The sequence below is a fragment of the Panulirus ornatus genome, chromosome 6 (assembly GCF_036320965.1).
Source record: "Panulirus ornatus isolate Po-2019 chromosome 6, ASM3632096v1, whole genome shotgun sequence".
Lineage (NCBI taxonomy): Eukaryota > Metazoa > Arthropoda > Malacostraca > Decapoda > Palinuridae > Panulirus > Panulirus ornatus.
In genome coordinates this window covers 27,257,633-27,280,363 of record NC_092229.1, presented here as the reverse complement: position 1 = coordinate 27,280,363, position 22,731 = coordinate 27,257,633, and the positions used below count along the sequence as shown (strand labels likewise).

Here is a 22,731-nt window from a genome sequence, read left to right as displayed (position 1 = left end):
TCTTCTCTAGGACGTTCCACCGCCTTTGACCAATTCTAACACTGTCTTCAGCCCCCTTAGGTGCTTCCACTCTCAACCACTTTGACACATTTCACGACCCCTGACCATCCCTCCTTAACACCTCTCATGACCCCTGACCATTTCTCCTTGACACTTCTCACGACCCCTGACCACCCTTCCTTAACACCTCTCACGACCCCTGACCACCCTTCCTTAACACCTCTCACGACCCCTGACCACCCTTCCTTAACACCTCTCACGACCCCTGACCACCCTTCCTTAACACCTCTCACGACCCCTGACCACCCTTCCTTAACACCTCTCACGACCCCTGACCACCCTTCTTTCATATCATCCACGACTCCTGATCATCCTGATCGTTCCACTGTCCCTGACCACCGCCCTCAGTATGTTCTGCCATCCCTCACGTGGTGTCGCCTCTCTAACCCGCAGGTAACGAGCTGGAGAAGAGGTTCAACAAGCAGAAGTACCTGGCCTCCAGCGAGCGAGCTCAGCTGGCCAAACAGCTGAATATGACAGACGCTCAGGTCAAGACCTGGTTCCAGAACAGGAGAACCAAGTGGAGGTCAGTTGAGGCTCCTCGTTATTTCCTCATTTCTTATTTGAGTCCATAATGGAGTAGCTTGTGAACACGTTACAGAGAAACTTCATCTACAGATTATAAAGTTTAATGACAATGAAATCCACTGTTTGATTTTGGCACACACATTCTACCTCCGACACATCGAAATGTGCCGGCTGATTTATCTAAGCCATCCCTTCTGTTCACTTTATGCACCGTAAATCACATAAGTATTTTCTTAAGGTCATTTTTCTATTCGATAGTTGGATAAATAATCAGTCTTATCTTTTTATCATTAATTAAAGCCTTTGTGATGATCATCAGAATATCAGTATGTTTGTTGTTTCACACACCTGACCTTACGAGACACATGTGCACCAAAGCTGCTCCTCCCCAGTTCTTACACAACATCTGCCCTTCATCTTCACATGCAGTGCATCTGCCATTATCCAACACACACTTGTACTTGACAATTCCTTCTCCAGCCCATTACCATTACGTGTGCTACACTTGTCATCACCATTACTTGTATAGCACTTACTCATCATCATTACATGTACTTCATTTGCTATCACTTTCACTTGTACTACACTTTCCCATCACCATCTTTTGTACTACACTTTCCCATAATGATCACTCATACCACACTTTCACATCACCAACACTAATACTACACTTCCCCATCAACATCACTTGTACTGCCTTTCCTATCGCCATTACTTGTACAACACCTCTTCATCGCCATCACTTGATTTACAGTTACCCATCACCATCACTTGTACTCCACTTTCTTATCACCATCACTTGTACTACACTTCTCCATCACCATCACTTGCATCACACTTACCCATCACCATTACTTGCATTGCATTTTCCCTCACCATCACATGTACTACACTTCCTCATCACCATCACTTTCACAAAAGTTCTCCAACATCATCAGTTGTTCTACACATTCCCTATCACCGTCACTTGTACTACATTCCCCATCACCATAACTTGTCTATTCTTACCCCTCATCATTACTTGTACTACACTTCCCCATCACCCTCACTTGTACTACAATTCCATCACCATCATTAGATTTACACTTACACATCATCACTTGCACTGTACTTTTCAATCACCATCACTTGTACCACACATCCCATGACCATCACTTGTAATACACTTCCCCTTCACCATCAATTGTTCCACATTTGCCCATCACCATCATCATCTGTATTACACTTTCCCATCACCACCAATTACATTGCACCCCTTGAACACTTTCACCATATTTCCCCATCAACATCACTTGTACTACACTTACCTAACACCATTTTTTTTCTACGCCTTCCCCTCACCACCACTTAGACTATATCTTCCCTTCACCATCACTTGTACTACACCTCCCTTCATCATCCCTTTCACTACATCTGCTCTTTACCATCACTTGAACATCTTCCCTTCATCATCACTTGTTCTACATCTCCTCTTCCCCATTTCTTGTACTACATCTTCCCTACACCATTACTTTTACCACACCTGCCCATTACCATTACTTGCATTACACTTACCCATTACCATCACTTGGACTCCACATGCCTTTTACCATCATTTCAACTAGACCTGCCCTTCACTTCTACTTGAAGTATATCTTCCTTCACCATCACTTGTATAAAATCTGCCCTTCACCATCACTTGTATTACACCTTCCCTTCACCAACACTTGTACTATGCCTGCCCTTTACCATGCCTTGTCCTAAACCTTCCCTTCACCATTATCCATACTGCATTTGTCCATCATCACTTTTATTACACCTTCCCTTCGCCGTCACTTGTACTACACCTGCCCTTCACCATCAATTGTACTACACCTGCCCTTAACCATCACGGACTATATTTTCCTTTCACTATCACTTGCACGACACCCGCCAGTCTCCATTACTTGTACTACATCATCACCTCTTCCCTTCATCATCGCTTGAACTGTACCTTCCCTTCACCATTACTTGTGCCTCACCATCACCTGTACTAACCCTCCCTTCACCATTAATTTATGTTAACCCTTCCCACCTTCATCACTAATACTACACTATCCCTTAACCATCACTTGTACTATACTTTTCCACCTCTGTTACTTGGATTGCACTTGCCCTTCACCATCACATGCACTATTCCAACTCACCATCACTTATGATAGTCCTCTCCTTCACCATCACTTGTTCTGAGCTTTTCCTTCACTGTAACTTAGACTACACCTGTCCTTCACTATCACTTGACAATACCTACCGTTAAACACCACTTGCACTATATTTTCCTTTCACCATCATTTGTATTACATCGTCCCTTCACCATCACTTGACTGCATTTGCCTCACCATCACTAGTACTACACTATCACTTGGCTTACACCTGCAGTTCACCATCACCTTAGTACATCTGTCCTTCACTATCACTTGTGCTACACTTGTCCTTCACCATTTCAGGTAATACATTTACCCTTCACCAGTATATATATAGTGCACATGCCCTTCACCACTACATACTACATCAACAGTTGTGTTTCACATATCTTCTACAATATTCATACAACATCTGTCACTTACTACCACTTGTACTCCACCTATCGTTCTCCATCATCTATACTACACTTGTTATACCTACACCTTGCCCTCATCTTTACCACACCTGTCCTTCAAATTCCTTTACTACACCCATCCTTGGCCAACAACACCTTCACCATACCCGTCCCTAGCCAACACCTGCACTATACCAATCACTGGCCAACACCTTCACTATACCCATCCCTAGCAAACACCTGCACTCTACCCATCACTGGCCAACGCCCTCACTCTACCCATCCCTGGCCAACACCTTCACTATACCCATCCCTGGCCAACACCTTCACTATAACCATCCCTAGCCAACACCTTCACTATACCCATCACTGGCCAACACTTGCACTATACCCATCACTGACCAACACCGTTACTATACCCATCACTGGCCAACGCCCTCTCTACCCATCCCTGTCCAACACCTTTAGTATGCCCATTACTGGCCAAGAACTGCACCATACCCATTACAAAGCACCTGCACTATACCCATCACTGGTATACATCCTCACTCTACCCAACTTTGGCCAACACCTTCACTATACCTATCACTGGCCAGCACCTGCACTCTACCCATCACTGGCCAACGTCTTCACAATACCAGTCATAGACAACACCTGCACTGTACCCATCTCTGGCCAACACCTGCACTATACCCATCACTGGCCAACGCCATCACTGGCCAACACCTGCACTATACCCATCATTGACCAACAACTTCACTATACACCCATCACTGGCCAACGCCTGCCCTACACCCATCACTGGCCAACACTGGCACTATACCCATCAATGGCCAGCACCTGCATTATACCCATCACTGGCTAAGGCATTCACCATACCAATCATAGCCAACACCTGCACTATACCCATCTCTGGCCAACACCTGCACTATACCCATCACTGGCCAACGCCATCACTATACCCACCACTGGCCAACACCTGCACTATACACATCACTGGCCAACACCTTCACCATACACCCATCACTGGCCAACACATGCACTATACCCATCACTTACAACACTTACACTATACCCATCACTGGTCAACACCTGCACTATGCTCATCATTGGCCAACGCATTCACTATACCATCACTGGCCAACACCTGCACTATACTCATTACTTGCCTACATCTTCACTCTACCCATCCCTAGCAAACACCTTCAGTATACCCATCCCTCGCCAACACCTGCACCACACTAGTCCCGGGCCACCATCTGTACCACACTAGTCCCAGGCCACCATCTGTACCAGACTAGTCCCAGGCCACCATCTGTACCACACTAGTCCCAGGCCGCCATTTGTACCACACTAGTTCCAGGCCACCATCTGTGCCACACCAGTCCTAGACCACCATTTGTACCACACTAGTCCCAGGCCACCATCTGTACCACACTAGTCCCAGGCCATCACCTACAGCATCACTAACACTCTATCCCGTCCTCCTGCAGAAGACAAGCGGCGGAGGAGCGCGAAGCAGAGCGTCAGGCCACCAATCGCTTGATGATGTCGCTGCAGGCGGAGGCGCTCTCCAAGGGCCTCCTTACCGACCCGCCCACCACGCCCCTCTACAACTCCAACGCTTCCCTCTGCGCCCTCGAGAACATTAAGCCGTGGGCGGACAGGAATAAACCCACGCCCACGCCCACGGGTCCGGAGCAGGATCCTTACGGCAGCACGCCCGTTGTCTCTCCGACCTGCTCCTGAAGTTTCCAAGTGCCCTTCCCATTCTCCTCGCCATAGGTCCGCCATTCACCCCTACCTCTTCACTCTCGTTCAGAGAAGTACTCAGCCCAATGGCCTGCGTGGGCGTTGACGTCTGGAGTTGTGGCCCTTGTCGATATCTGTGGCCAGTGTTGGCCCTCGTCGACACCTGTAGCTAGGGTTGGCCCTTGTCTACATATGTAGGCATCTGTGGCTAGTGTTGGCCCTCGTCGACACCTGTAGCTAGGGTTGGCCCTTGTCTACATATGTAGGCATCTGTGGCTAGTGTTGGCCCTCGTCGACACCTGTAGCTGGAGTTGACCCTTGTTGACATGTGGGACTAAAGTTGGCCCTTGTCGACATCTGTGGCTAGGGTTGGGCTTTGTCGACATCTGTGGCTAGGGTTGGGCTTTGTCGACATCTGGGAATAGAGTTGACTCTTGTCGACATCTCTAGCTAGGGTTGACCCTCGTCGGCATCTGTGGGTAGGACTAGCCTTCGTCGACATCTGTAGCTAGGGTTGGCCCTCGTTGACATCTATAGCTGAGGTTAACCCTTGTCGACATCTGTGGCTAGGGTTGGCCCTCGTCGACACCCGCGACTAGTGTTGGCCCTTGCCGACATCTGTAGCTAGGGTTAGCCCTCGTCGATATCTGCAGCTAGGGTCGGCCCTCGTCGACATCTGTGGATAAGGTTGGCCCTCGTTGACATTTGTGGCTAGGGTTAGTCCTCGTCGACATATGTAGCTAGGGTTGTCCCTTGTCGACATTTGTGGCTAAGGTTGGCCCTCATCGACATCTGTGGCTGGGGTTACCCATCATCAACATTCACGACTAGAGTTGGCCCACCTCACCTTGCAGTTTGTCTCGACTGATCTAATCCGACGTCTGCTACAGCTGCCTCACTTCGAAGTCCTCGCTTAGCCCGCTCTCAAATACTTCGATGCTGAGGACTCGCTGGTTCGTAGCTCAGAAACCAAATATCATGTTACCGCCGAATCTCATGTGAGAGAAATTCTTTTCTCTGGTATTTGAAACAGGAACTTTCTCCTCGCTACCTGATCGACTTGTTATACTTTTGTTTGGTAACAACTACTGGATATCGCGTTGTAACGAGCATTACAACACTGGTTTCAGTCACGTGTCAACTGTTACTTGTATATTGCTAATTACTAATCTACACCGACCATTCATATTTATCCCAGTAATAAGTAATCAAATGGCTTAATGCCCTCGGTGGGTTTGTGTCAGTGTACATTCTCAAATAGTACTATATTGTCCAGACAGACATTTGAATAACATTTTATATTCATTCATAAAGTCAATGAGACGTTTCTTTCCATTAAGGCTAGATTGTGATTGTGTGGCATTGTATCTTTAAAATATGGTTGTTAAGCGTCTATAACAATAATTATATTAAATGGTGAGCACCGAGTGATCATAAGGACAGTGCTTTAGAGCCATATAATGAAGGGGGTACAAGTGTATTGGCTTGGCGGTCGGCAATGACCATGTTGATCAGGCAGAGGCCTCGCATTTGTACGTGTGTTGTTGGAGTCGATCGGTATCATGTGAGTTGCGGTGACGGAGATCGCCTCGTCGGTCCATATGTCTACCATGTTGACTATTTTTGGGAAATGCTTCTCAGAAGAGGTTTTTATCCTGATGACATGCTTAGATGAGGCCCCCCCCGTGACTGGTCGCTATGTTCAGGTGGTGGTCTGTGTACACCGGAGTCTGTGTGTGGATGTACGTGATAAAATCCTGTTGGTGTACATTTTGTACAAAGTTATACCCTTTGTAAATTATTTGTACATAATGAAGTGTAATGCTCATACTGATCTGAATGTCTTTCTGTATTAAATTATGTAAATAAAGGCAATAACTACATGTCATTTTGACTTACCTGGAACTAACATACGGAACATCCTCAAACTTCCAGCAGTGCAACCACAAGAATCATGAGTTTGCAAATGGTCGTATACATCCTGGCTGTTGTCCACTGTGGAAACCAACCATCACCAGCTACTCTTTCATCTCAGTTTAATCTGCATCTTCTCTAGCTATACGACGACCTTACAGGTGTTCGTTCCTCTAAAGAATTTGTAAGTCTTTCTACTTCCACCACATTGATATCTTCTACTATCAATAAACAACCTCGTTAAGACCCAACGGTCTGTTACCGTTTGAATTTAGGTGAATTCAGGTGAAAGCCAGCTCTGGACAGCATAGATAATACAACCTCATAAAATCGATATTTTCGAGTACTGACTGAGTAAAAAGAATGCTGATAAGATGTTTTGGGAGACGTTATTTCAGCATTATACCTGACCAGATCTATATACTTATTCTAATATGAATTAGATTTGACCATCAACTTAACCAACCGCTTAACCTTATCCTGAATATAACCTTCCTAACCCTAACCTAACCTAACCTAACCTAACCTTATCCTGAATATTACCTTCCTAAACCTAACCTCATTTAACTAGATTACGAAGATCATTCACCCAGCCATTGCTGATGACCGACCAAGTGACGTCACATCACGTGACACAACATGACCCCCACATAGCGGCGTCCTCTGAACTGATCAGGCAGACTCAAGATGGTTTCATTTGCTAATTACAGAGGTTGATAAAAAGTGTTCTAGGATCCTCAGTCGTACTCTACCTTCAGAAGAATAAAACAGATACATTAAAAGCGTTGGAACACCTGTCAACACTTGTGAACCATGTCCCTGAGCCAGCTATACATAGGGGTGTTGCTGTGCCAGCTATACGTAGGGGTGTTGCTGAGCCAGCTATGTAGGGGTGTTGCTGAGCCAGCTATATAGGGGTGTTGCTGAGCCGGCCCGCAGGAGGTGTTGCTGAGCCGGCCCGCAGGAAGTGTTGCTGAGCCGGCACATGGGAGGTGTTGCTGAGCCGGCACATGGGAGGTGTTGCTGAGCCGGCACATGGGAGGTGTTGCTGAGCCGGCACGTGGGAGGTGTTGCTGAGCCGGCCGCGTGGAGAGCGCCATCCAGCCAGCCGCGGGGGAAACGTTGTTGAGCCGGCTGCTCTGGGGAGTGATCACGTCCACTCCCGCACCGTCTCTCTAGGTATTCATCTATATATGTTTATATGGTGTGATCAGACAAAGGACGAAACCATTGGTTTATTGCAACACCTTCACAACACATTAGTGAACATAATACCACATAATTCCTAAAGGAGCGTTGTTTGTCAGATGTTTAGAACCTTAATGATGTGTGTGACACAGTTGCTTTTCAGCTGATCCATGGGAGGAGGAGATCTAAACACGTTGAACGCATTTCGCGAGAACTACAAAAATTGAACGCGTATCGCGACAACTACGGATTTTGAACTGTGCTACGAAAGCTACAAAAATTGAGCGCAAACTGCGAAAACCACAAAATCTGAACGCCAACTGCGATAACTACAGCCCTTACCAACTTGTTGGTAGAACCGGGGTCGAAGAGAACTCCAGCAGTCGCCAGAGATCGTCCACAGAACCACAGCCAATATTGCATGAAGGAACAGAAGTTAGTGAGTAGTGTGCACGAGGACGTAAGCCATGGGCCCGTAACCGTGCACGAGGACGCAAGCCATGGGCCCGTGACCGTGCACGAGGACGCAAGCCATGGGCCCGTGACCGTGCACGAGGACGCAAGCCATGGGCCAGTGACAATACCAGGGTCTAAACTTCCTGATTAGCATAAAACATTTACCTTCAATATGCAGATTTGCGCGGTGATGTGTAGGTACACTTTGGTAGTAGCGAGTTCTGTAATATCATCTACACCAATACACAAAGAAATTCAAGTAGCAACGGACCAGTGGGACCTTTCGAGGCTGGTTGTGATGTTGGAAGATATCAGACACTCACAGATTTGTGTTGTAAAAGTTAGGAGGTGCACAGATAATTGAAAAAAAATAATTTTTAAATTGTCAATATGAGTCTCTCTCTCTCTCTCTCTCTCTCTCTCTCTCTCTCTCTCTCTCTCTCTCTCTCTCTCTATTACCTTTGGTGTCGAGTGTTGGGTATGTCCACGACATGTGGCTTGTGTCGGATGTCGAGAGGTGGCCATAGCCTCGCCAGAATAGACTATATACACTGAAATATCGGGAGGCTTGGGTAGTCCTGAAGAACTCTCATACACCCAGCGTGATCCAGTACAGTGGGGCCTCGTGTGCAGGGGACACTGCTTGAACTGACGAGGTATAATACCCGGGTTCGATGACACGGTGTGGTTGCATTGTTAGCATTGCTCCGTCAAGCAAGTCCAAACCAAAATCGTTCATCTCTACTCCTTGAACACAACCATGCGACCGCTGAGCACAACCATACGAAACACAACCATGCGACCCTTGAGCACAACCATACGACCATTAAACACAACCATACGACCCTTAAACACAAACATGCGACCCTTGAGCACAACCATACGACCATTAAACACAACCATACGACCCTTAAACACAAACATGCGACCCTTAAGCACAACCATACGACCCTTAAACACAACCATACGACCCTTGAACACAACCATACGACCCTTAAACACAAACATGCGACCCTTGAGCACAGCCATACGACCATTAAACACAACCATACGACCCTTAAACACAAACATGCGACCCTTGAGCATAGCCATACGACCCTTGAACACAACCATACGACCCTTAAACAAAAACATACGACCCTTAAACACAAACATGCGACCCTTGAACACAGCCATGCGACCTTTGAGCACAACCATGCGACCCTTCAGCACCACGGTACTACCTTCAAGTACATTACTCTTGACCTTAGACCTGACCTTTCTGTTACATCAAAGTGTTGATCCATCGTGCTCAAGTATCGTACCGTCGTGCTCAAATGTCGTACCTTTGTGCTCAAGTATCGTACCGTCGTGCTCAAGGATCATACCGTTGTGCTCGTGTCGTACCGTTGGGCTCAAGCATCGTACCGTTGTGCTCAAATGTCGTACCGCAGTGCTCAAGGATCGTATGGTTGAGCTTAAGAATCGAAGCTTCCATGATCAAGTGTCATATGGTTGAGCCCAAGAAGCGACTAATAGCCTGCTTCTATACCGCCGCTGGTTCACGTGTATGAAGAATCATGTGTAAATGCATTCCTCTGTATTTCCCACAACAGACGATGGATCTGACTACAAGCAGTGGCGAAGCCTGGGGATGCCTTTGATCCCTACACGATTCCTATATAAAGGACAAAACGGATGTATCTATTGTTGATTCCTGTAACCCCCAGGATATGATGGGTTATAACGAAGACGGTCAGTGCCATGCCTTAGTACGCGTGATTTTGTTTTATAGTTGGCGTTGTATTAGACATACGACAATGTGGGGAAATACTGACTCATTTTTTCTGTAAACAGACTTTGCAATAGTATTATTTGTTAGACACTACACAGATCTTCAAAACACGAGACACTTACACTTTTTGACCGCAAAATGCTATGGTATTATTTGTAAGGCATCGAGTGAATGGGGGGTGAGTACCCCCCAATCTCCCCCTCCCGCCATCTCCCTCTCCTTCCACCCCTTGGATCAAATGCCGTACCAGTGCCGGGACTCACGGCTGCGCTGTTTCAATTACGGCATTTTGTGCGAACACGACCGGCCGTACAGTGATTACTTATGGGCTGTGTCCCTTGGGGGCACTCCAGCAGGAGGGGGGAGGACAGGGAGGTGACGCGTCCCAGGAGCAGAGGTGTGACCTGCACGGGGACGGAGAGGAGGGAAGGTGGAGGAGGGGGTTAGCTGCAGCGGGAGTGTGTGCAGCAAATACTGGCTTGGCGGAGGGGGAAAATTTCCTCCTCTCCCAGTCCTTCGGCTTGCCCTCTCCCCTGTCATACTATGGAAGGGTGACTGGGGGAACAGAGGCCTTTTACTTGGTACAGTTTCTATACAGAGATGGTTGCCCGTAGCGCCAGGTGGGAGTCTAGGACCACAACACCACAGTTACCACTGAAGTTACTCCTTAGGTTACCCTTGAGGTTACCCCTGCGGTTACCTCCTCCCCGAACTGGCCCGTTCGTCACTTCACTTTCTGATACATTCGTAACATAACTATTGACTGGCGATCAAGCTCAGCAGCAGCTAAGACCTGACCAGGGAGCTACTGCTCCGTGTTAGTGTTGACTGGCTCAGCAGCGTTCCGTTCAGAATACGTTCTATACTGCAGCAATCATAGCCATTACGTTCACCGATACTCAGGTCATATATAACATTATGATAGAATATGATAGACAAAGAAAATTCACCTGTACTGAAAGCTATTCGTAGTTCTAAATATGGCCACAGGTGGATAGTGTGTGTGTGTGTGTGTGTGTGTGTGTGTGTGTGGAACGAACAGACTAAATCCCGGCTCTATTGCCCATGTCGTCATCATCCGTACCTAACCAACGGTGACAAAGTTTTCTTCTCTTCTTTTTATAGATCGCTATTGCCACAAACTGGTTACCTGTCGGGTCACACACGACAAAATACCTCGATAGTTCGTTAGTCTGTAACTGGTCGACACTAATGACGTCATATGGGATCAGATATTTTTATTCTGGATCGTAGACAAACATGGCTGTGGTCAGTGCAGACATGTTGCATGTTAACGCATGGTTTGTTCATCAGATGTGACGAGATTCCATTTTCAGCATGTGTACATAATGTTGCTTCCATAATCATTTATCTTACAGCAGCGAGCGTTTTCATTGTCCCCCCACACCCCCACAATGGCGGGAGGTGGCAGACATGACTATGCTATCATCAAATAACCCAATTTTTATTTCACTACACATGTAAATAAAAAAAGAATTATTTCTTTTATCTTACTTAATTTTACTCACTCACCTAGTAATACACCGGGTACGTCTGCAGTGCAAACAACACCAGATTAGCAATAATGTGAGAAAATAGTATAAAGTAGCGGTTAGCCTTCTAGACCGTGACGCATGCACGAGCCTCCAGGGTCGAGCACATAGGTTCGAATCCTCGTTACGTTAGACAGTCCACAGTCACCCCAGCTGTTCATGGGATAGCCTTCATGGGATAGCCTTGATTAGGGCCTCCAGTGTCCTTGCCACCTCAGCTAACATAAGAAAAACCTAAGGCTAATCTTCGCTACAAGGGGAAACTGTGTTGAATGTTCATGGATTCTGTTACCACAGATTAAGCCTGGTCAGCTTAGCTGAGGTTTAAGTTAGGTCAGGTGAGGTAAAACGTTTCTAAAGACCAACGGAGCGAAAATGTCACTCTACTTACCCCAGCAGATGATGTTTACCTTGAGTTCCAGTTCTACTGTACAAACATACACGTCTGCTGCTGGCCGCTGCTGGGCAGCGAGAGGAATGGCTGCAGACACTGGCACGTCTCATGGCCGTATGTTTGTTGTCTGCGAGAATGATAATGTCTGAAATATCAATCATTTTTCTTCTTTATTTCACAGCGATATGATTCGTGGTGTTTGTTTATCCCATGGCAAATTCTTTACGATTTCCTATGACGGTCACTTGACACATCGATAGATATAATCCCATCGTTTTAGACCAGTGAACGTAAATACCACGAGAAATAACCAAAGTGACTGGACAAAGAACCAGGTATTTGTCGTGATTTACTTCAGTTAGACGCAATGTGTCATCTAAGAATTATGTTCACGGCCTAACTAACACCACCTTACACAGTGGGGCAATGTATTCCCACTAACAGCAAAGGTTGATCTTTGACAACTGGTCAGGCATTCATTTCAGATCACGTATTAATTCATTTTTAAAAAATTGGTATTGTCGCTTTTGCTTATCAGTTTCTGACACTTTTTCTATCCTGTGCCTCAAAACAGGAGCTACCGTTACAAGTTATTATGTCATAAATTTGAGTGAAAGTATAATACAGTATATCTTTACCCTTACTGGAGATGTGATGATGTTTGTTATTGCTTACAAATATTGGTCTGGCATTTCATAGTTGAATTATTCAACCCGGTTAGTTGTTATAAATTTGACTTGCAATAATTAATTTTGTTGTAAAATATATCATCGTTTTCAAAACGCATGCAAATATTTTTGTTCTGACTTTGTGCATAAGATACCATACAAGTTTTGTTTGTCGTTTTCTTGCTCGTAGTGATGGCTTATCATGTTGTCGCATTTGCAGCTGAGTACTTATGGTAAAGTGCTGATCCTCGCTAAAGATTACAGACAATATAGCACTTATATTTATGTCCCTCACTCCATGATGTTCCAGTTCTGTGAAGTTCATGTCCGTGTTCATGATCCAGTGGGACACACCAGCTATGATCACTTCTGTAGAGTCTGTGTTGCATCATCATATTGCCCTCCACGTCATCGATCCCAGGGAGATATGAACCACCCTGGTTGACACCTCCTCGTCTGCACAGCTCGAAGCAGGTCGTGTTCTGAGACCTATATGACCGGTGGATTAGCAGTTACTCTTACACACACACACACACACACACACACACACACACACACACACACATCTTACCAGGTGTACAATTGTTAATGGAGTAGGAAGCTCTATTGTTAAGACTGCCACCAATCCACCTTCCTCTGTTTCCCTATAGGTGGTGTGTGTGTGTGTGTGTGTGTGGCTCGTACTGACGATGAAGATTTTGGTCTTCCTCTCAAAATGGTGAAGGGCCGTCTGTGGGAGGAGGAAAGTCAGCTGGGCTTTGGTAGGCATGACGGGTCTTGGGATACGTTAAAGCGATGTTTGTGGTGTTGTAGTGATGTCCAGAGCGGGTGAGTGTGACTCGTCTGGGTAGTCTGGTTTCTGGTGGGTGATGGATACAAGGCAGAAACTGCTCATCTGAATTAAGAATCCATCTCGGATACCTACAGGTGTTTAACACTTAACTTTGGCCTTCATTATAAAATGCGTATTGTGTGCTCTATAATGATCAGCAAAAGTAAAGGAATAAACTGATATTATGTGTGATGCTCTTCATGACGACCGAATGTACACGATGTCTGGACTGTATGTGATGTAATACATACACTTTGCACTGTGATTACCATGAAGAAAAAGAGATGTATTGTTATATGTGTGTTATATTCTAGAAATTTTCCACCAAATCCAAACTATTAGATTAACTCTTCAGGGACAGGATTTTAGGCGGAAATATGACTTTTGGAATTAGAGTATCTATGTTCCTCATCTTTGTGGTCGTTTTTATCGACTGGTTGTGAAATTCTTTTCATGTGGACCTGGTCGTGGATCGGTGCTTGAAGTTGCTATCCAGTACTGTTCTGAGTGTTACAAGAAATACTGGGCATGACCTTATATTTCTAATACATCAACTAAAATGTTCCAAGTATGTCTTTCCCAGTCTTACAAAACTGTTTCTTTTCTTTCACTACATTTTGACGCTCAGACGTCTGCAAGAGTGAGTGAGTTTGTTGAATTTCATTCAAGCCTTCGTCAACTCATATCTGTTTTTGTCTTCAGGCATTTGTCATTATCGTTTGTGGGAAATGGTCAGTATTGTTTATAGGTTCTGATCGCTCTTGCCTATAAGTACTGATCATTTTTGCCCCTAGGTATTTATCATTTTTGTCTACAGGTATTGATCATTTTAGTCCATAAATATTGATCGTCTCTAGTTGTTGATCTATAGGTATTGATAATTTTTGTCTATGGATATTGATGATTTTTGTTTGTAGGAAATAATCATTTATTGTCCAGAGGTGTTGATCATTTTTGCCTATAGATGTTATCATTTTTGTATATAAGTATTGATCATTTTCACATATGGTTATTGCTTATTTTTGTCTATTGGTAATTGTCATTTTCACGTATATGTAAGGATCATTTTTGTTCATGATAGTTTTTCCCCGGATGTGGACGTCAAAAGTTTCCTACTGTCAGTTCTCCCAGTGTTGTAAGGTAATGTCATATACCGTCCTAGTTAACCACACAGTATGACGGAGAGAGATTCCCTCATCAGATGGGGTTGTTGCGGTCCACCAGAAGTAGTGGATGGTTGTTACCTCTAAGAAACACACTCGTAAGTAGGTGCCAGACATGTCAGCCAGGCAGCACATCATAAGTAATGTTTCGAGTATGTTAGCTACACAGTAAATCTTGGTGGAGGACTATGATTGTGGCTGAAGCCAGCCAGGTCTTTCCACCGCAGTATGAGGGGTGTGTTGTTGCCCTGCAGCCGCCTCATGGATCTAATCTTCTCGTCCTGGACGCCAGTTGAGCCTTGGCTTGGCTTGATCTTAGTAATGATGACGTCAGTATAGCTGGCAGCTTCATCACTCGAATTCTCTCATCATCATCACAGTGTGTTAATGACACGTAACTGTTTAGGTCTAGCTTAGAATGGAGAACTGTTCTGCTGCACGTTATGTAGTGTTTGCAACGGTTCTGCTGCACGTTATGTAGTGTTTGCAACGGTTCTGCTGCACGTTATGTAGTGTTTGCAACGGTTCTGCTGCACGTTATGTAGTGTTTGCAACGGTTCTGCTGCACGTTATGTAGTGTTTGCAACGGTTCTGCTGCACGTTATGTAGTGTTTGCAACGGTTCTGCTGCACGTTATGTAGTGTTTGCAACGGTTCTGCTGCACGTTATGTAGTGTTTGCAACGGTTCTGCTGCACGTTATGTAGTGTTTGCAACGGTTCTGCTGCACGTTATGTAGTGTTTGCAACGGTTATGCTGCACGTTATGTAGTGTTTGCAACGGTTCTGCTGCACGTTATGTGTTGTTTGCAACGGTTCTGCTGCACGTTATGTAGTGTTTGCAACGGTTCTGCTGCACGTTATGTAGTGTTTGCAACGGTTATGCTGCACGTTATGTAGTGTTTGCAACGGTTCTGTTGCACGTTATGTAGTGTTTGCAACGGTTCTGCTGCACGTTATGTAGTGTTTGCAACGGTTCTGCTGCACGTTATGTGGTGTTTGCAACTGTTATGCTGAACGTTATGTGGTGTTTGCAACTGTTCTGTTGCACGTTATGTAGTGTTTGCAACGGTTCTGCTGCACGTTATGTAGTGTTTGCAACGGTTCTGCTGCACGTTATGTAGTGTTTGCAACGGTTCTGCTGCACGTTATGTAGTGTTTGCAACTGTTATGCTGCACGTTATGTAGTGTTTGCAACGGTTCTGCTGCACGTTATGTGTTGTTTGCAACGGTTCTGCTGCGCGTTATGTAGTGTTTGCAACGGTTCTGCTGCACGTTATGTAGTGTTTGCAACGGTTATGCTGCACGTTGTGTAGTGTTTGCAACTGTTCTGTTGCACGTTATGTAGTGTTTGCAACGGTTCTGCTGCACGTTATGTAGTGTTTGCAACGGTTCTGCTGCACGTTATGTGGTGTTTGCAACTGTTATGCTGAACGTTATGTGGTGTTTGCAACTGTTCTGTTGCACGTTATGTAGTGTTTGCAACGGTTCTGCTGCACATTATGTAGTGTTTGCAACTGTCATGCTGCACGTTATGTAGTGTTTGCAACTGTTCTGTTGCACGTTATGTAGGTTTGCAACTGTTCTGTTGCACGTTATGTAGTGTTTGCAACTGTCATGCTGCTCGTTATGTAGTGTTTGCAACGGTTCTGCTGCACGTTATGTAGTGTTTGCAACTGTTCTGTTGCACGTTATGTAGGTTTGCAACTGTTCTGTTGCACGTTATGTAGTGTTTGCAACTGTCATGCTGCTCGTTATGTAGTGTTTGCAACGGTTCTGCTGCACGTTATGTAGTGTTTGCAACTGTTCTGTTGCACGTTATGTAGTGTTTGCAACGGTTCTGCTGCACGTTATGTAGTGTTTGCAACGGTTCTGCTGCACGTTATGTAGTGGTTGCAACGGTTCTGCTGCACGTTATGTAGTGTTTGCAACTGTTCTGCTGCACGTTATGTAGTGTTTGCAACTGTTCTGTTGCACGTTATGTAGTGTTTGCAACTGTCATGCTGCACGTTACGTAGTGTTTGCAACGGTTCTGCTGCACGTTATGTAGTGTTTGCAACTGTTCTGTTGCACGTTATGTAGTGTTTGCAACGGTTCTGCTGCACGTTATGTAGTGTTTGCAACGGTTCTGCTGCACGTTATGTAGTGTTTGCAACGGTTCTGCTGCACGTTATGTAGTGTTTGCAACGGTTCTGCTGCACGTTATGTAGTGGTTGCAAAGGTTCTGCTGCACGTTATGTAGTGTTTGCAACGGTTCTGCTGCACGTTATGTAGTGTTTGCAACGGTTCTGCTGCACGTTATGTAGTGGTTGCAACGGTTCTGCTGCACGTTATGTAGTGTTTGCAACGGTTCTGCTGCACGTTATGTAGTGTTTGCAACGGTTCTGCTGCACGTTATGTGGTGTTTGCTCCAATGATTGTGACCATCCCCCCGCAGCTGGTCTGTGAGCCGATGGGAGTCGTTGCTAATGAGGTCAACAAATACAGATGTATTTCACTAAACAGAGACCGAACTGCGCTTCTTATGTCACTTGGATATAGTAGAATGTACGTAATATTGAAATTTCGTATGTAAAATTATAATGGCATTATATTTCGTATATATTTTACTATTCGTATTTCTTCTAGTCAGTATTTGATATCAGTATTCAGTCTTTTATATATATCAGCTTTTGTCTTACCACTGCTGAAGAGCAAGCAATATGATCACCAGTGTCTGGCTGACATTACGAAACTCGAGCAGGATAACGGAAATAAGAAATGCCTCTACATAGAAGAAGAAGAAGACGGGAAAAGTAGTGTAGCAGATTGCATGAAGTGATAGATATTTCAGTCCGGCTTCATCATCTGCCGTTTTGACTATGTAGATGTCCCTGGCTCATGTGTTGATCTAAAGCGTAGAGGCATTCAGCCCTACCTTGATCCTTCCTGACCTTGATCCTTCCTGACCTTGATCCTTCCTGACCTTGATCTTGAGTGCTTTATGATTAGTTAGCTGCTTTCTATCATTACCCCTACGGTCTGCCATATCTCAGCTGTGTATTTTCAGTCGAATGGCTGCCTGATCTCAATTAACCGTTTATTTCTATCATTATTATTACTATTATTATAATCATTATCATCATTATTGTTATTATTATTATCATTATTATTATTATTATTATTATTATTATTATTATTATCTTTATCATTATTTTTATTATTATTATTATTACTATTATTATTATTATTATTATTATTATTATTATTATTATCATTATTATTATTATTATCATTATCATTATTATTATCATTATTATCATTATTATCATTATTATCATTATTATTGTTGTCTGGTACAGCTACTGGTTTCTGGAACGTAGAGTTAATGTTACACAATTCTAGCTAAACGTATTCTGCCATTGCAGAGACATGATGAGAAATTTGGGTCACGAGCAACTACACAGGTTTACTTAAATTACTGGCTTATTAAGGCCGGCCACTCACATTAAGAAACATCATACACAATGAGGAATGGCCACTGCACTTCTAGGGCTCTAGAACAAGATATTGGGAACTGTTGTGGTCAGACACAACACTGCATCTAACGTGTTACAAGTTACGATGACCCTGAAACTCACATTCAGTCATTCACTTCACTTGCTCTATGTATCCCTTGCTTCACCCATTCGTTAGATCTGTCTGGAGACAGTGGTGTTCATTACTGTCCATTTGCAGTGAAGTCTTTTGATACTGTCCGGAAGGTTGACACATTTTTCCAGTGTATCTTCTCGCCGCTCGGGTGTTCTTGTCAATTCATTAGGCAACAAGGTGCCATTGCATTAAGGTCCTAACAGGTACACGTTGGCCATGCCACTGCGATGCGAGCAAACGACTGCCCGCAAAGGGACTTCAGCGGCATTCGCTATGCTCGGGAAGAAATTGCAAGTAATCGGAAAGAGAAGCGTCACCAGGCAAGAAGCACTTGGGCCAGCGGCTGACATAGCTATTACATGCTGGAAACCGTAATCCTAACGGGATATGGGATATCGTGCTTCAGAGGCTCAGTAAAACCACCAGCCAGCAGAGTTCCTAACTGATCTCGTATATAGCTGTTGGCTTATTGAGTTTAATCGCAAGAGTCCTTACTGTCATTATGCTCTGAATTTGATGTATTACAGGAACGAGGAAAAGAGCTGCCTGGGGTTGACGTATGTAAGGTGGACACCAACAGAAAACGACAGTTTGACAAGCAGGAACGGAAGAAGCAGTGAGATATGGAAATGAGAAGTTTCAAGCTGAGGTTCATATATCCGTTGCTGATCAGGTGAGCATTGTCCTGGCTTACCAAACTGCTGCTCATGCAGGTGTAAGTAGTGCACCTTGCTCTCTGTCCGGAGTGATGACAGTGGAACAGAATTAGTGAGTCTCTATGACCAGCTGGTAAGGTGTTATGGTGAAGATAATGAGGCCATCTTGGATGAAGAAATGGCTCGCTTCGCATTATCTGTTGCTGCTTAGATCGATGGTTCACGTAACAGGGATGAACATCATGTCTGTAGCACTGTGTTCATCATGTGTCGAATGTCTTTATAAAAAGAGATTGAAATATTTTTTTTTTTTTGGTGTGGAGAGAACAGTTTGAGTCTATCTGATCTCAGACTTTACTGGTGGACGTAGCTGACCAAAGCTGTTACGGATGAAAGACAAAACACGAGAAAAAATGAAGAAAGGGCGATGAAGGTTCTCTTCTCTGATGCACATGAAACCTAACGTTTCGAAGAAAATTGGTGACAATGAAGTGATTCGAGAGTTTACAGGCCAGATATCTCGAAAGGTACGTACCAGCACACAACAACAAGCACGTCCCATGACAAGTGCAGTTGAATTCCACATTGGCAATGGTACATTCCGAGAGACAATCTTCTAGTGTATTCATTGATTCATCGTTGAGTGTGACGATATAGAACAGTTATCACCAGACATGACCGTGTGACCTGCCTCACACACACCATGCCTCATACACTGGGCTACTGGTTGACTGCACGTCTTCCACTGAGAGAACCCATCCTCCACGCAGCGGTGCTCCTGGTCTTGCTCTCTCGCGTCCCCAACCTTCGTCCCTGTCCTCCCACACTTCTCTTCCATCACAGCCCACCTCACCCTTATCTCTTTTCATGCTCTCTCCCCTGACACTCCCACTCCCGTGACATCCCCCTTCCCCTGCCACACCATCCCTTTGCCATCCCCTAACCGATACCACACCTCTCCATTCCCACCCTCCTTCCCACCTTCTTTTTCTATCCTCGTATCTCCACATATTCTCCTTACTCTTGCCAACTATTCTCTCCTATCACACCTACTTTCTTTCGCCACACTCAGTCGTCTGTGCTTCCCAGCTTCCTCACCCTATCCTCATACAAGAGATCCAACTCCCTGTGTCTCCCTTCCTCTCAAAGCCCCAGAACTCCCCTTCCCCTCCTGTGGCCCCCGCCCTTTCCTATCCCACAGCTGTCTCCCTCTCCCAAGGCCCATCCCCTCCCCCATCCCCTCACAAACACAGGGAGGAAGAGGAGACCCCCCCCACCCACCCTCCCTCCCTCCAGATCCATCTCGGCAACCTCAAATGACAAGGGTAATTACACCGACTTATTGTACACAGGAGATTGTAAGCCAGGCAGGCAGACTGCCACGGGCGCAATCTCACCACCACCATCACTGTTACAGTTACAACTGAGCTCATCTGCGGCCAGGGTCACTATCCTGATGCTATCTTATTTTTTCAAGCTTGTGAAAATGCTTGAACCAGATCCCTTCTCAGCTCACTACTAATTGAAACACTATTCTCGACAGTTGAAGTACCACAAGACATCGTACCACCAGGAGGTAAACAGTGTGGTAGTTGCTCTCGTAAGTAACCATTCCTTTAGTAAATTTGCTTAATATTGGTGCTACTTTGGTAAAATTCCGTTCCTCAGGAACTTTCTTCGTAACAAATGACTCATATATATATATATATATATATATATATATATATATATATATATATATATATATATATATATATATATATATATATATATATATATATATATATATGTATATATACATATATGTATATACATAATGTGCATATGATGATCACACTTGTCCGTGATGATAGCATGAAGGTGAAATCGCACTTCAGTAGTTCATACAATTCTATTTAACATGAATTTTTTCTATACATATGACACTATATCTTTCGTGGAAACAAACCACCTCATCAGCTGCCAGTACTCGGGCTATAAAGATTGGTGTTGGACACCGGGAACCAAGTGTGATGTTGGGATTTATATAACTTTATTAAGTACTGGCACCTGATGAGGAGGATTGTCTCCACGAAACATATTGTGTCACATGTATAGAAAAATTACATGTTAGATGAAATTGTATGAACTACTGAAGTGCGATTTCACCTTTATATGTATATATATATATATATGTATATATATATATATATATATATATATATATATATATATATATATATATATATATATATATATATATATATATATATATATATATATATATATATTCACATTTATTCATTTATCATACTTAGCGCAAGGAAACAAACGAAAGAATGGCCCAACCCACCCACATGCACAAGTATTAACATAAACGCCTACACACGCACATATACATACCCATACATTTTGATGTATACATACGTATACATATACAGATAATACATGTATACACATGTACATATTCAAACATGCTGCCTCCATCTATTCTCGCCGCCACCCTGCCACACATGAAATGACACCCCCCCTCCCCCCTGCGAGCGTGAGGTAGTGCTAGGAAAAGACAACAAAGGCCACATTCGTTCACACTCAGTCTCCAGATGTCATGTGTAATGCACCGAAAACACAGCTCCCTTTCCACATCCAGGCCCCACAAAAATTTCCACGGTTTCCCCAGACGCTTCACATGCCCTGGTTCAATCCATTGACAGCACGTCGACCCCGGTATACCATATCGTTCCAATTCACTCTGTTCCTTGCAAGCCTTTCACCCTCCTATATGTTCAGGCCCTGATCGCTTAAAATCTTTTTCACTCCATCCCTCCACCTCCAATTTGGTCTCCCACTTCTCCTCGTTCCCTCCACCTCCGACACATATATCCTCTTGGTCAATCTTTCCTCACTCATTCTCTCCATGTGACCAAACCATTTCAATACACCCGCTTCTGCTCTCTCAAGCACACTCTTTTTATTACCACACATCTCTCTTACCCTTCCATCACTTACTCAATCAAACCACCTCACACCACATATTGTCCTCAAACATTTCATTTCCAAAACATCCACCTTTCTCCGCACAACCCTATCTACAGCCCATGCCTCGCAACCATAAAGATTGTTGGAACCACTATTCCTTTAATCATACCCACCTTTCCTCTCCGAGATAACGTTCTTGCTTTCCACACATTCTTCAACTCCCCCAAAACTTTTGCCCCCTCCACCACCCTGTGACTCACTTCCGCTTCCATGGTTCCATCCGCTACCCAATCCACTCCCAGATATCTAAAACACATCACTTCCTCCAGTTTTTCTCCATTCGAACTTACCTCCAAATTAACTTGTCCCTTAACCCTACTGAACCTAATAACCTTCCTCTTATTCACATTTACTCTTAGCATTCTTCTTTCACACACTTTACCAAACTCAGTCACCAACTTCTGCAGTTTCTCACCCGAATCAGCCACTAGCGGTGTATCATCAGCGAACAACAACTGACTCACTTCCCAAGCTCTTTCATCGACAACAGACTGCATACTTCCCCCCCCCCCTCTCTCTCTCTCCAAAACTCTTGCATTCACCTCCCTAACAACATCATCCATAAAAAAAATGAAACAGCCATCGAGA

At 44.5% G+C, this 22,731-nt stretch overlaps 1 protein-coding gene across 1 annotated transcript in view; it reads left to right on the top strand.

The window, feature by feature from the left end:
• LOC139749134 (T-cell leukemia homeobox protein 2-like) overlaps positions 1 to 6,778 on the top strand; it is a 31,775-nt gene extending 24,997 nt beyond the window's left edge. Inside the window, exons 3-4 of the mRNA XM_071662759.1 lie at positions 457 to 586; positions 4,639 to 6,778. Coding sequence (XP_071518860.1) covers positions 457 to 586; positions 4,639 to 4,894 — 386 coding nt within the window. The 3' untranslated portion in view covers positions 4,895 to 6,778. The remainder of the gene's footprint in view (positions 1 to 456; positions 587 to 4,638) is intronic.
• Positions 6,779 to 22,731: the final 15,953 nt, after the last annotated feature.